General features: G+C 37.9%; 1 protein-coding gene across 36 annotated transcripts in view; it reads left to right on the top strand.

The window, feature by feature from the left end:
- Positions 1-16060, top strand: part of LRRFIP1 (LRR binding FLII interacting protein 1) — a 98783-nt gene that overhangs the window by 16771 nt on the left and 65952 nt on the right. For 20 of the 36 annotated variants that reach the window (XM_087949372.1, XM_087949394.1, XM_087949374.1 and 17 more), the window contains exon 2: positions 1133-1219. In XM_087949372.1, the coding sequence (XP_087805498.1) occupies positions 1133-1219 (87 nt within the window). Of the gene's footprint in view, positions 1-1132; positions 1220-8725; positions 8744-16060 lie in introns of all 36 variants that reach the window. The other 16 variants (XM_087949401.1, XM_087949403.1, XM_087949404.1 and 13 more) reach the window with 1 other exon arrangement.

Here is a 16060-nt window from a genome sequence, read left to right on the forward strand (position 1 = left end):
AGGGAGGACTGCTTTCTCATCCCAAGATAGCTGGTGGTGGTTTATCTAAAAAAACAAAACAAAACCACCATACTATCTCAGTGAGATACTTCTTGAATACCTGAGTAAGCATCTGGCCTGGAAAGAGACTAGGGTTCCAGGAATCTAGAGGCAAGTGACTTGAGCCAGGATCTCAAGGGTTTTTCCACACTTTCAATTTTCCAATTTGTTCCCCTGCCCTTGAATTAATGGGGATAAATGCTCTTCTCCTATTGTATTAACATTTTCAGATGAAAGCACCATCACAGCAATATTCAGGAATTGCAAATTTATGTCTAAAATAGATTGTGTATGTTTGTGTGCCGTCAAGTCAGCGTTGGCTCCAGTTTGATTGGCAAGATTTTCAGAAATGCTTTACCCTTGTTGCTTCCTAGAGCTGAGAAAGAGTGATTGGTCCAAGATCATATAGATGGCTTCCTGTCTAAGGTGGGACTAGAACTCATAGTCTTCAGGATTCTAGCTTGATATCTTAGTCATTACACCACACTGGCTATCATATAAACATAGTATAGTAAAGGTAAAGGTTCCCCTCGCACATACATGCTAGTTGTTTCTGGCTGTAGTGGGCGGTGCTCATCTCCGTTTCAAAGCCCAAGAGCCAGTGCTGTCTGAAGATGTCTCCATGGTCATGTGGTCGGCATGACTAAACGCTGAAGGCTCACGGAACGCTGTTACCTTCCCATCAAAGTGGTCCCTATTTTTCTACTTGCAGTTTTACATGCTTTTGAAATGCTAGGTTGGCAGAAGCTGGGACAAGTAACGGGACCTCACTCCGTTCCACGGTGCTAGGGATTCGAACCACCGAACTGCCGACCTTTCTGATCAATAAGCTCAGCATCTTAGCCACTGAGCCACCGCATTCCTTAGACATACTATACATAACATACTGTACAATATATATACTATATATTACCACACACACACACATATATATACTATATATATTATATTATCATATATATTATATTATTATATTATTACTATATATTATACTTAACATACTATACAGGCTTACAATATGATAATATGAGCCTGGACTTTCAAATCAGTTTAGGTATTGCTGCAATCTTGTGACCCTTTTTTCCTTTGGTAGGGTGAAGCAAGACTTGCGGCAAAGCGTGCAGCACGAGCTGAAGCACGGGAAATTAGAATGAAAGAACTTGAGAAGCAACAAAAGGAGGTATGTGACAGCTTCTTATTGTCTCCATTATCTTGACTTCTGAAGTACAAGAGGCTTTTGATATTTGGGATAAAATAGACAAATAATTTTTGAAAGAGTAATACTTGTTGCCTATTACAAGAATGTTATGAAATTATCACTTCATTGTTGTCTATGTAAACATATGTTCACACTCGTTTGTAAATACATGTGATTGCTTTTTTTTGGAAAAAAATAACAGCATGCGTATTTAGAAGTAAAATGCATCTAGTTCTTGCTACTTGAGGACTTTACATAACAGTCTATTAAGGAATGCAACTTAGATGAAAAATTGTTGGTTACGTGCACAAAATTGGTGCAGGGATCTAGGTCAATAAAGATAATGTCCAATTTTTTGTACCAATTTTTTGTCAGTGAACACACTGGCATACATTAGAAATGAAATTCTGATGCTCTCTCAAAAGAAAATATATATCCATACACAGATATGCACACACATAAACATAAAAGTTCTTGACTCCCCCCTCCCCATATTTGGTTCATTGATATGTTAATATTTGAATCTGTGAGCAGTATTTCCTTCCTTCTCTGTTGCAATTTTCTGCCAAAACCAAAAGTCTTCCAATTGCTCGTCTGTTTGTCCCTTCAACTCCCGCTTTGATGTCATGGCTGTCAGGGTTCCAAGTAGTACCGCCAACAGAATCAAAACTCCGAGGCAGGTTTCTTCCTCAAGGCATACATTTATTGTAAATGTCATATTGGCACATCTGGGGAAAACCCGAATCTAACATCCCACGTTTTTCCCACCCAAAGTAAAACCCAAATTTCCTTCCCCTGCATCCACATCTGCATCACATGGTCCAATCAAATCAGCGCCACAACTTCAGCCAACTTCTATCACTCCTTCCCAGGTGCAGGCTGGAGGTCCTTGGCTCCCAAGGGAAAGAATGTTATGATTATACATCCCACACTGTCTTCACCTCCTTCCTTATGTTCCCACAGCTTGCTCAGTCCCCGTTGTGGCAGCCCTGTAGACTCTAGCATAAGATGTCTCTAGGGCTGACAATGGCATCCTCAGCATATTTGGTCCTAGGCTTTTGTCACCTTCACTGCAAGGAAAGTTATAGTTCAGTGTGCTGCTGCTACTGCTGCTGAGATTAGTAAGGTGTGTGCCAAATGCATCCTTATTAGTCTTTGTGCAAGGTAAACAATCTCTTGTCAAGTCACATTCATATGAGTACAGTTCATAGAACTCAAATTCTTCTTGGTAGCATTATCTGTTTAGGTACTTACTTGCTTATGGGATCCTGTCTTTCTATGTTGTATCCTGTGCAAGTCCTTATCAAACAAGGCAGGTAATTAAAGGGTTGAAAGGCTTTTTTTTGGCTTTGTAAATTTCCTGATAGAAAGCCAGTTTGATGTAGTAGTTAAATCATCAGACTAGAAACTAAGAGACCAAGCGACTGTGAGTTCAAGTTCAGCCTTGATCACAAAGCTTTGGGCCAGTGACTTTCCATCAGCCGTAGGAGGGAGGCAATGGCAAACCGTTTGTGAAAAATCTTGCCCAAAACCTACAGGGACTTGTCCAGGCAGTCTCCCAAGAATCGGACATAATTGAACAGAAGGAAATAGCTGAAAATCAGCAGAAGAATTAGCCAGCAAGAATGTAGAATCCTTGGTGCTCTTTGAGCTTGTTTGTTTTCTTGCAGACATTTTATTACTCAAAGCAGGTAACATCATCAGTGAAAATGTGCCTTGCAAGTTGTCCGAACAGAATGAGCAAATTCCAAGCTTCAGAAGCTATTATAACAATCCAAAGAATTTCATGAACCAGCCCAAATATCAATCTAAGAGTCCAAATGCCAAGCATAAAGGGTTCTTTCCATTGAAAGGGCAAAGGTTTGGGGTTTATATAGTCCCAAATGCTGGTAGGATTTGTTTAGATGTGTTGCTACTTTCTCCATGTGCAGAATCAAGCTTATTTTCCCCTATCCTCAGCCTTTTGTAACCGCCAGCATGCTTTTGACTTGAGCCCTCTAGTGAAATCTACTTCCTTATTATCTGAATTGGATTTCATGTGCTCAGACTCCCCTGTCTCCCAGAGTGACTGCAGGTGTGTTTGAGACTATTCAGGCTGCTGGTTTGTCAAACTACCTCTTCAACTTTTGACTGCGAAGATTCAGATAAGTCTGTAACTGGAAGGACTTACGAAAATATTATTTGCACCCTACTTACATCGGACTTAGGGCCTTAGGTCTGAGGAGATCCATTCAGTGTCTCTTCTGGCAGAATCATTCATCACTATGTGAAGCATTGGATATACCAAACATCAACTGATGCTTCATTTTAACCCACAAATTATAAAACAATTTTGCTTGGATTGATCCCAAGCTTGTTGTTTCCCATCCTGACTATAACAACTTTAAATATTGGGAAAGAATAACAATAACTTTACATAACAGTATAGAACTTCATTACATTAATTTTACCATGTTTCCCCCAAAATCGATCTATTCAAAGTAAGTCCTAGCTTGGTTTTTACATGTGCGCCCAATTTAAGCCTTACCTCCAAAATAAGCCCTAATTAAGATCCCGCTCACTCCAGGGTGCACAGGTAAAAATTAAGCTGTGGTGGGGGAGTTGCCCTATTACTTACCTTTGGATAATTATCTGCAAATGCCTGTAATTTATATTGTTCCTTTTTTATTTCCATACCTTTGATTTCTATGTCTTGTCTAATATTTCTATTCAGCACTTCCAATGTCAACATAAATAGTAAAGGAGATAGTGGACATCCTTGTCTTGTGCTTTTTTAATATTAAAAATGTCATATTCGATTAAGTTAGATCAATGGCAGAAATTATGGGATAAAAATTATAAATTAACAATGTCTATTGCATACAAAGAAAATCTTTATAAAATTTGTTATAGATGGCATTTTCTGCCCTCAAGGTTAGCAAAGATGTTTAAGGATAAATCTGCAAAATGTTGGAAATGTCACCAGATACCTGGTTCATACTATCATATGTGGTGGATACACACGTGGCTTGAAAAACTGATAAAGCAACATATAGATTTGAGACATTTTTTAAAATTTTTATTGGTTTTTAAAACAAATATAAACAAACAAAACATAAAAACATTAAGCCATCTTCCATATATATACATACAGTGTGCCGGTTGGTTTACAAATTGTTTTGTACTTCCATTTCGTAGTCTTCAATTACAATTACATTGTATATACTCTCGTATTTTCAATCAAATATTACATACATTAATATCATTATTAATCATTTGACTATACTTTTATTCATTCATGTTTTATGAAATAATCATATTTTACTTAATTTGTTTTATGACGGTTCATATTATCACCCCAAATCTATCCTAAAATAATTTTGTAGATATAATAAAAAAGAATACATCTTTATATATTTATTATTTTCTAAGAATCTACATATTTCATTACTATATTTTATTGTCTAACCATTGATAGAATAGATCCCAAATTTTATAAAATTGTTTATCCTCTTGTTCTCTAATTTCAAATGTCAATCTACTCATTTCAGCACATTCCAATATTTTCTTAATGATTTCCTCCTGTGATGGTGTTTTCTCATTTTTCCAGTTTTTAGCAAATACAATCCTAGCCACTGTTAATACATTTAGAATCAGGTATTTCAAGTCTTTACTATATATTTCAGGTAAAATTCCCAATCAAAATTTCTCGGGTTTCAAATCTATATGCTTTTTTGTCATTTTTTCCAACCACGTGTGGATTTTAGTCCAATATTTTTTAGCATCCGCACATGTCCACCACATATGGTAATATGAGCCAGGTGTCTGATGACATATCCAACATTTTTCGGATTTATTCTTGAACATTCTTGCTATTCTTGTCGGGGGGAAATGCCACCTGTAAAACATCTTATACAAATTTTCTTTATATGCTGTTGACATTATCATTTTATAATTTTGAGACCACAGTTTTTGCCATTTCTCTAGATCAATCCCATATCCAAAATTCTTCCCCCAAGCAATCATAGTTTCTTTAACTTTTTCTTCTAGTTTAATTTCTAATAAATATCCATACAATTTTTTAATCACCTTTTCATCAGTACCTGTCAAAATCTTGTCTAAGTCAGTCAGTTTATCATAGAAACCTTCTGTTTTAGAATCTTTATCATACCTTGAATGTATTTGCACATATGAAAACTAATTCATCTTTATACCTTGTTCCTCTAGTTTTTGCATCGATTTAAGTTCACCCTTTTCATTCAATATTTCACCATATCTAACTGTTTGTTCCTTTTTGTATATTATAGGATAAGAAAATGCTTCAATAGTCGATAGCCAGACTGGAATTTTCAAATAACATTGTCTTTTAATCTTCTCCCAGTTTAACCACAGAGACTCCCATATATAATGTCTTCTAAAATACCCCTGTGTTTTAGTTCCTTTATACCATAAAAAAGCATGCCACCCCAACAACAGATCATGTCCTTCTAATGTCAACAATCTAGTATTTCTTAATGTTATCCATTCCTTAACCCACATCAAATTTGTAGCTTGGTAATACAACTCCCAATTAGGCAAACCAAATCCTCCTCTTATTCTAGCATCTTGCAAAAGTTTTTACTTTATTCTTGCTTTCTTACCTTGCCATATATATTTCAACACAATTTTATTTAAATCTTCAAAGTAATCTTTTCCAAGCCTAATTGGAATTGTTTGGAACAAATATAAAATTCTGGGTAATATATTCATCTTGATTGTTGATATTCTTCCTATTAATGACAGTTGGAAATTTTCCCATTTCGCCAAATCTAGTGCTATCTGCTGCTTAAGTTTGATATAATTATTCTCTTTCAGTGTACTGCATCTTGCTGTCAAATATATCCCCAAGTACTTGATCTTATTCGTGACCTGGATTTTCAATAGATCTGCCAGTTCTTCCTTTTGTCTTGATAACATATTCTTTGTCAGGATCTTTGTCTTATCTTTATTTATTTTCAAACCAGCCACCTTTCCATATGTCTCTATCTTTTCTATCAATTTTGATGCTGTTTCTAGCGGATCTTCTAAAATGAAAACCAGATCATCTGCAAATGCTTGCAATTTAAATTCTTCCTTTTTAATTTTCATCCCTTTTATATTCTTTTCATCTCTAATATTTCTATTTAGCACTTCCAAGGTTAACACAAACAACAGAAGTGATAGTGGGCACCCTTGTCTTGTTCCTTTTCTTATATCGATAGTCTGTCAGTTCTCCCTCTATCATTACCTTTGCTGTTTTCTTATGATATATAGCTTCTATTGCTTGAATAAATTTTTTTAGCAAAGCCCATCTGTTCCAGCAGTAATAACATGAATCGCCAATTCACATTATCAAATGCCTTCTGTGCATCTAAAAATATCGAATCCCTTTGTTTTTCAGGATGTGCCTCGTAGTATTCCAAAGTGTCCAAGATTACTCTCATATTATCTTTAATTTGTCTCTTTGGCAGAAATCCATTTTGATCAGGATGGATAAAATTGTTTAAATATTTTTTAAGTCTTTCTGTCAATACTGATGCAAAAATTTTATAATCTGCGTTTAGTAAGGAAATAGATCTATAGTTCTTGATTTGTAATGGATCAGCCTTCTCTGTTAGAATAAGTATAATATAAGCTTCTGACCATGATTTAGGTATCCTCTTCTTTAACATAACTCCATTCATAACTTTTAGCAATGAAGGTTCAACGATTCTTGTAATGTTTTGTAAAATTCTGCCGGAAGTCCATCTGGGCCTGGTACCTTTCCATTATTTTGCTTCTTGAGTGCTTCAGTTAACTCCATCATCGTTATATTGCTTTCTAACATTATTTCAATCTTTTTAGGTATCTGGGGTAGATTAGCATTCTGTAAATACTGTTTAACTCTTTCCTCATCAATATTCTCTTGTGTGTATAATTTCCCATAATAGTCTCGTATTATTTCCTTCTTCTCTTTACTACCATAGCAAACTTGGCCTTGGTCATCTATTAATTGCGATATTTTCCTTGATTTTTTCTCCTTTCTCAATTCTCAATTTCTCATCTACCTGGTTTATTTGCATCTTCAAAGTAGTTCTGTTTAGCACCTCTAATTTTCTGTGCTAGTTCTTCTTTTTCTATTAGACCCATTTTATGTTTGGTTATATCCATTTTTAACTTAATGTCCTTTTTCTGTGGCATTTTCTGTAGCTCTTTTTCAAGTCCTTTTACTCAACCTCTAATGCCTTAGAGGCTAATCTTTTCATGGTATTTCTTTTCCTTGTATAGTCTATTATCAAGCCTCTGGCATATTCCTTTATTGTATCCCATACATTCTGGATTGATGTATCTTCTTTTTTGTTTTCTCTGAAGAAAAAAGCCAGTTTTTTCTCCATCCACTGTGTGAAGTCTTTTTCCTTTAAGATAGTATTATCAAACGTCCATTTGAGATATTTTTATTGGTCATTTTACCAGAAAGGTATAACAAAGGGAATGTATATCTGATTTTACATGTATTGATTGCAGCGAGAATAGTATTTGCACAACAGTGGAAAAGCGAAAAGATCCCAACAGATGAAGATATGATTAGAAAAATATTAGAATGTGTAGAAATGGATAAGCTAATACAATTAAGGGAAAGGAAGAAACTAAATATTTTTTGACTTGGGACTTATTTTATAAATGGTTAGCTGACAAAAACAGGAGCTAGAAACAGGGAAATATATGAAAGGATTAGTGACACAAGGAAGATATGTTAACTTGGTTAAACAAATAGTATGATTATTATTGATATTAATATTAATATAATTGATATTAATGCAGTGAATACTTGTAAATACTGTATTATTTCCTAAAATGATTTGTACCCAGACAACACATTGTTCAATTGAAATTGGAATTTTTGTATGCTATAAAATAAAAACTTATTACAAAAAAAACCCCTCAATCTCAAATATCTAGGAAAAATAGAGAATTCCTGCTGATATATTAGGAAGCTCTTTAAAGCAGCATTTCTAATGAATTGTTCCTCCATAGGTTTTCTTTTAGGTGTTCAGGTGTTCAGATGTCTGGTTTGGGTTATATCAGCTTTGTAAAGCTTTAGAGTACAAATTTCATGATTTTATTTACTATTGAATTTTAAGTTAGAATTTAATAAGAATGTGATGTGGGTTTCCTGAACTGTGTTACTTGAAACATGAGTATATGGATACTGGGTGGGAATTGGTAATTTTGTGTTACTTATGTAGGGTACAGACCTAAGTAATACTTATTGTTATGCTGTAGATGCCCTCTCCAGAGAGAAGAGTATTTATTTTAGCCTCTGACTGCATCATATCATATCCAAAAACCATTTTAAGTGCATTACAAATCTCTTATTTCACTTTTGCATTTTAGAAGTGTATTTCATCCCTGTTTCCACATTTACTAGCATCTAGGAAAATGCATTATATAATACCTGTCCTGAAAAATCTTGCCTTGATGTTTCTTCTTTTCCTCCTCTACCAATTATAGATCTATCAAGTTCAAAAGGTAGGGCTGTCATAGTTTACTATAAGATTGCATGCTTTTGTTTTCTCACACCAAGGCTTTGATAGTTGATTCTTTAGAAGCAGCTAAATACATCATGTATTTGGCATATTTTATTTGAAAATTTATACTTAAAATATTTTCACTTATTTCTAAGCCACATGAAATTCATTTTTAACATAAGCTGAGAAGACTTGTTGCAATATATTTATTGCGTATTCAAATAGCAGAAGCTATTGCTATATGATTAAAGAAGAAACACAGATAAGGAACACCCAAAGAATAAACAGAACACCAGAATTTGTTCAAATTCTCTGGGCAAGTAGTAATACCAATTCTATTAGTTTCTGATACGTTAGCTGAATTTGAAAGTATCAAAACTGAAAAAGTCTCTCTGTGAATGAACCTCTAAGAACTGTCTATCTGTAGCTCTTCTGTGTCAAATATTTAGTTGACAGACTGGGAGATAGTTTTATATTCAGTAGTGGAGATGATGCTGGCCTAGAAATAAGGAGAGTATGAGTTCTAGGTTTCACTTAAGCAAGAAAGTCACTTGTTTGACTTTGGATCAGTCACTGTCTCTCAGCCCAGCTCGCTTTATAGGAATTTTATTGTTGTGGAGAAAATAGGAGATAGGAATATTTGATACAGTGCATTCAGAAAATGTTCAGACCCCCCCTCACTTTTGTCAATTTTGTTATGTTGCAGCCTGATTCTTCAGTTGTTGAAATTCATTTTTCCCATTAATCTACAGGCAGTACCCAATAATAATAAAGTCAAAACAAAATTTTAGAAATGTCTGTAAATTTATTAAAAAGGAAAAACTGAAATATCACATTGGCAGAAGTACAAGTAGTCCTCAACTTACGACCACAATTGAGCCCAACATTTATTTTGTTAAGTGAGAAATTTGTTAAGTGAATTTTGCCATATTATCTTGCCATATTTGTTAAGTGAATCACTGTAGTTGTTAAATTAGTAACGCAGTTGTTAAGTGAATCTGGTTTCCCCATTGACTTCGCTTGTCAGAAGGTGGCAAAAGGGAATCACATGACTCTGGGACACTGCAACCAAGATACATGTGAATCGGTTGTCAAGCATCTGAATGTAAATCACATGACCATGGGGATGCTGCAACGGTCATAAGTGTAAAAATGGTCTTAAGTCCCCCTTTTTTAGTGCTGTTGTAACTTCAAATGGTCACTAAACAAACTGTTGTAGGTTGAGGATTACCTGTATTCAGACCCTTTGCTACAATACTTGAAATTTAGCTCAGGTACCTCCCTTTCTCTTAATCATTGCTGACATGTTTCTACATCTTGATTGGAGTTGATCTGTGGTAAATTAGATTGACTGGACATCATTTGCAAAGGCACACACCTCTATAGAAGGCCTAACAGCTGACAATGCCTATTGTAGCAGAGCAAAAGCCATGAGATCAAAGGAACTGCCTGTAGAGCTCAGAGACAGGATTATTGTAATGCACAGATCTGGGGAAGGCTACAATAAAATTTCTGCTGCACTGAAGGTTCCTCAGAGCATAGTGGTCTGCACAATTCTCAAATGGAAGAAAGTTGGCATAACCAGGACTCTTCCAAGAGCTAGTCGCCTGGTCAAACTGAGTAATTGGAAGAGAAGTACCTTGGTAAGAGAAGTGACCAAGAACCTGATGGTCACTCTGACTGAACTCCAGAGACCCCATCCAGAGATGGGACAGTTCCTGAAGGACAACCATTACTGCAGCCCTCCACTGATCTGGGTTTTATGGCAGAGTAGCTAGATAGAAGCTTTTCCTCAGTGTAAAACACATGAAAAATGCACCTGAAGGACTCTCAGACTGTAAGGAACAAGATACTCTGACCTGATGAAACTAAGGTTGAACTGTTTGGCCTCAATTCTAAACATTATGTCTGGAGGAAGCAGGCACCGCTCCTCATCTGCCCAATGTCATCGCAACAGGGAAGCATGGTGGAGGCAGCATCATGCTGTGGGATTATTTTTCAGCAGTTGTTCTGACCCAGCCGGGTTCCCAAAGAGCAAACACAGACAAAGGCAACAGCCCCCACCTTTTAAGGTTTAATAATGAATTCTGTTCTGAAGGCTGCTTTCCACTAATTAGCTCCAACAAGAAAGAGCCTTGCCAAGTTGTTTGTCAAGGGTGCCAAAAACCCAGAGATAAGAACTAATTTACAAAATTCTCCAAACACGAACTAAGATGTCCACCAGTTGAGTTTAAGAGCTTCTTTGCTGTCTACAAAGAACACTTTTCCAAACCTGGCTTTTATCCTCTTGAAGGAGGGGCCATTACCTTGCAGCCTTACTCCCGAGTTGCCTGTGCTGCTGTAATTGTTCTTTCTTCTGAATAATCCTTCATGCACATGCACTTGGCACAGGCTCCCCAGGAACCTCCTCGTCACTGCTGCCAGCCCCCACAATCTTTGAAGGCAGCAGTCCACTCCCTGATGGTCCTGGCCCCTCATCAGAGTCATCGCTCTCCTCAGCCATCTGCACCTGCTGCCAGCTAACCACAACAGCAGTAGGGATTGGGAGACTGGTCAGGGTTGAGGAAAAGTAGAAGGGAACAAAGCACAGGCATATCCTCAATGAAAACCTGTTCCACAGCTGCCAGAGGTGTTTCAAAGAAGTACTGAGTGAACAGTTTGAATACTTATGCCAATATGATATTTCAGTTTTTTTCTTTTTAATACATTTACAGACATTTCTAAAATTCTGTTTTCACTTTGTCATTATGGGGTACTGAGTGTAGATCAGAGGTGTCAAACTGGATTTCTTCGAGGGCCGGATCAACATTGTACTTCTCCTCTGTGGGCTAGTGAGGAGTGGCGAGGAGGTGGGACGGACGCCTCCTGCAGCACTGTGCTGTCCAATACAAGGATGTGCCTGGCCCCTTCTGCCCCATTTTAGTACTGAACGGTTTCCTGCAGCACTTTGCCAGCACTTTGCCAGGACCCTGGGAACCGCACGAGGCTCTCCTGCACCTCGTTTCCAATCTCCATGGCCTCCAGCAGCACTCTGCCAGCAAAAAACGTTTTTGGCTTCCATGGCCTCCTGCAGCATTCTGCTGGCCAAAAATGGACTGTGTGAAGGCTTCACGAGGACCATCAAGGCCCATTTTTGGCCTCCCTGACCTCCAGCAGCTCTCTGCCAGCCAAAAAAGGGCCAAGCCTAGCGCAGCCCTAGCTGGTGGAGCACAACCGGTTGTCCAAGCTGGGGAGGGAGTCCTTCCGGCAGTGGCCAGGCCGAAGGTCTGGGTGGAGACGACTGAAAGGCAAGTGGTGTGGAAAGAAGTCGTAACCACCCCCTCCCCCGAGCTCTGTTTTTGCTGGCAGAGGACTGCAGGAGGCTGTCACGGCCAATAACAGAACCTGGGAGGACCACATGTGGCCCTCCTGAGTGCCATTTTGGCTGGCAGAGGCACTATGGGCTGATCCTTTGATATTTCCAGGCCAGCCGCGTAGGCCAGATTTAAGCATCCTGCAGTCCGGATCCGGCCCATGGGCCTTGAATTTGACACCCCTGGTGTAGATTAATGAGAAAAAAATGAATTTCAACAACTATAGAATCAGGCTGCAACAAAATTGACCAAAATGAAGGGTGTGTGAATCCTTCTTGAACGTATTGTGTAGTCATTGCCTTGAGTTAACCACATAGGTATATAGATAATAGATAAGTTGGGATAAAAATCTAATAATGATAAGTGCCAGTGTAATATTAGCTTCATACCATAGCATTGTTTCATAACTGATCTACAGATGTTTTCAGAAAAAAAAGCATGAGAAAAGGTTTTTAGGGGCAAGGTAGCAGATATACAGTATTTAATTTTTAAAAACTAACTAGGTTTTTAAAAGGGTTTCTAAAATTACATTTTTGTTGCATGGAATAAGTGAAAATTTTGATCTTTCTAATATTTGAAAACTGCATATAAAAAGTCTGTAACTGGGCATCCTTTGTCTTACTGATATATGAAGATCTCTATGAAATATATTCATTAGTAATTCATTAGTTATTTGTCTCATCTCAAAAATAAAAAAAATCATGACAAACTAATTTTTGAATGGGTTCTTCTGCATGTTTTCACTGAGTGATTTAGTACTAATGCTTCTTTAAAATAACAATTTGGTATGCAAATTAAGCTATTTCTGAAATACTTGTCTTCCTTTTCTTGTTGGACTGCTTCAGTCTTGTGCTACGTTTAAGAGATACCTTTTTGAATTTTGAAAGTATTCAAACTGCTTTTACCTGCAGTGTATATTGACATTCTTCTGTCTCTAATTAGATCAGTTTTATAGTTTTTTGTAGGTTTTAATTAGAACCTGGGGGCTGGAGGGGAAACCATAAAATCTATTGCTAGCTGCTAGGCTACTGCTAGGTGAGTATTGCTACAAAATATGTTCAAAATTATCACAGAGTATGTTTAATAGAATTTAAGCCATTTCTAGTGATCAGATTTTCTCATCTTCCTTGATTCTGTTTTTTTATTGCAATCACAAATAATTTCCTTTAAAAACACTTAAATGGTTTAAAAGGGTACTGATATGGAAGAAAATTTCAAATATTTCTTTCTTTCTAATTATTCTAATTATTTCAAAACAATATGCTTCTTAGAACAATATGCTTGCTTGCTACCTCATTCATGAGCAATTTATGGTTATTTATCTTCTAGCCCAGTTAATTTTGCTCAGGAAACTGTTCCTGATAAATTAATGGAAAAAAACAAATTTTGCAGTTATTTTTCTCACCCTTTTGCTCATTATACACTTGAACACATTTTAAAGATATTCAGTAATTTTATTATGAGATAATGATTAAAACATTAAACTAGGATGGGGAGACTCAGAGCCAAAACTATCCTCAACCATGGAAACTCATTTGATTGCTTGGGACCAGTTACTCTCAAGCTGTCCCACAAGTTGCCTCAAGTATAAAATGTAACTCACCTAATGCCTTATTGCAATGTCTTAACATTTCATTACTATTTTACCTTCTTTAAGCAGATTGCATCTTTGCTAAGAGAAATTTGAGGGGAAAAATGAAATATACTAAGATGGGATTTTAAAAAATCTTTAAAAAACAGCATTTATTATGACTTAGCATATGCAACAACTACATTAGTATTACAAAAGTTGGTAACAGAGGTTTTAGAAATGCTTTGTGGGCAGTAGGTGGAATAGACTCCCCCGTCCCCCCGCTGCTGCCCAGTCCTGTTCATGTAGATGGGCAGAACAAGAAAGGAACATGGTTTTTCCTTCATGTTTATTCTTTTTAAAAACATTGCTAAGTTTCTCTTACTTCCTGTAAACACATAGGCGTACACATAACACATTATTCAGAATATGTTTTCCATTCTAATCTTTCAAGTATCTGCATTCTCTCATTGTTATTTTGTTCAAATTTACATATTTAGATAGTTGATTAAACTAAATTCCATTTTAAATTTTACTTTTTGTAGGGCACGGTTAATAACATTCCTCTCTCTATTTGTGCCTCTCTCTATATCCTTAAACCTATTCAGAATAACTACATATCCTTTGAACTTGAAGGATCACCTGTGATTAATTTTCTATTATTCTTTCTTTTATTCTTATTTCTTATTTTTCAGATTGTGACCATATTGGTATAGCCTTCCTTTGTTAGTTTGTCGACTCTTTAATCTTGCAGTACCATGTTTCCCTGAAAATAAGATCCGGTCTTTTTTTCTTTTGACCTCCGAAATAAGCAGCAGGGTTTATTTTCAGGGGTGTCTTATTTTTTTTTGTCCTACATTTCAGGGAAGCTCAACATTCCCGAGTAGCTGAAAATGGCGCTTCAGTTCCACCTCTGCTGCTGCAAAAGTCATTGCTAGCACTCTCTGAGCATGCTTGGGGCCAGCGAGCAGGCATGATTGGAGCCATAGCTGCAGCTTCTTCCTGCTTTAGCTTTGCCCTCAGTCAGGAGTGGGCTGGTTCATGGTGAAATGGTGAGTGAATTTGTTTGCGAGGTATCCCTTAAAGCCTCAGCAGGAGGGAGGGATTGCTTGTAGGGGTTGTAGGCTGAGAAAGTGGGGTTAATACATGAGGCGTGGGTACAGTTCGAGCTTGACATTTTACCTTCCTGCCTTTTGCGAACTTTTGGCTGCACACAAGGAAAGCAGAAGCAACAGAGATCCTGGCTTGTTTCTCTCCGCTAAACTCCGCCAGAAATGAGTTTTTGCAAGGCTCATCAGGCCGGCACAGCCTCTTGCAGCAGGACACTGCAAGGCTTGTTGTGCCGTTGCACTTGCAAGCAAGAGCACTGCCATGAGGTTCATCACAGGATGCTGCAAGGCTTGCTGTGGTTTTGCACGTGCAAGCAGCAGCATTGCTGCGAGGTTCATCAACCGGCGCAGCTGCTTGCGGCAAGGTGCTGCAAGGTTTGTTGTGTTGCATGCGAGTGGCGGTGCTGCCGTGAACGGCTCTGCTGGTGTGACAAACCTCATGGCAGTACTGCTGCAGGTTTGTGCAATGTCACAAACCTTGTGGCATCCTGCCATGAGAGGCTGCACCAGCGTGATGAACCTCATGACAGTGCTACCACTTGCACATGTAATAGCCTAACAAGCTTTGAAGCGTCCTGCCACAAGAGGCTGCACCAGTGCGACAAGCCTTGCGAAGACCCATTTCTGGCAGAGTTTGAGGGAGAGAAGCAAGCCAGGGTCTCTGCTGCTTCTGCTTTCCTTGTGTCTAGCCAAAAGTTCACAAAAGGCAGGAAAGTGAAATGTCAAGCTCGACCCATACCCATACCCACACCTTGCGTATTAACCCCACTTTCTCAGCCTAATACCAAGCGACCCTCGCCTCTTGGGTCTTTAGGAATACTTCACAAGCGAATTCATCCACCATGAACCAGCCCATTCCCAGCTGAGGGAAAAGCTAAAGCAGGAAGAACCGGCCACTTGCGTCCTGCCATGAGTGGCTTCAGAAGAAGTTGGGCAGCAGAGTGACAAGTGTTGGGGTGTGAGAAGCCTGGCTGCACCATTCCTTGGGTAAGTGGGTGCAGGGTGCATGAGGCAGCTACCCCCACCCCAGCTTGATTTTTAAGCCTGCACCTCACCCCATCTCGTACAACCAGTTGGGTGGGGCTTAACTAGGGCTTATTTTTGGGGGTAGGGCTTATTTTAGATGCAGGTGTGAAAATCAGAGTAGGGCTTATTTGGGGGGTAGGTCATACTTTCGGGGAAACATGGTAGTTTCAGGAGTTGATTTATTACATATTGTTCATGGCGTGATTTTTCTCCCTGTATATTTGAATTAATATCACATTGGGCACAAAAAGAATTTGATT

The sequence above is a fragment of the Notechis scutatus genome, chromosome 1 (assembly GCF_049901735.1).
Source record: "Notechis scutatus isolate UNSWTSFEM ecotype Mainland chromosome 1, rNotScu1.2, whole genome shotgun sequence".
In the NCBI taxonomy this organism is placed as follows: domain Eukaryota; kingdom Metazoa; phylum Chordata; class Lepidosauria; order Squamata; family Elapidae; genus Notechis; species Notechis scutatus.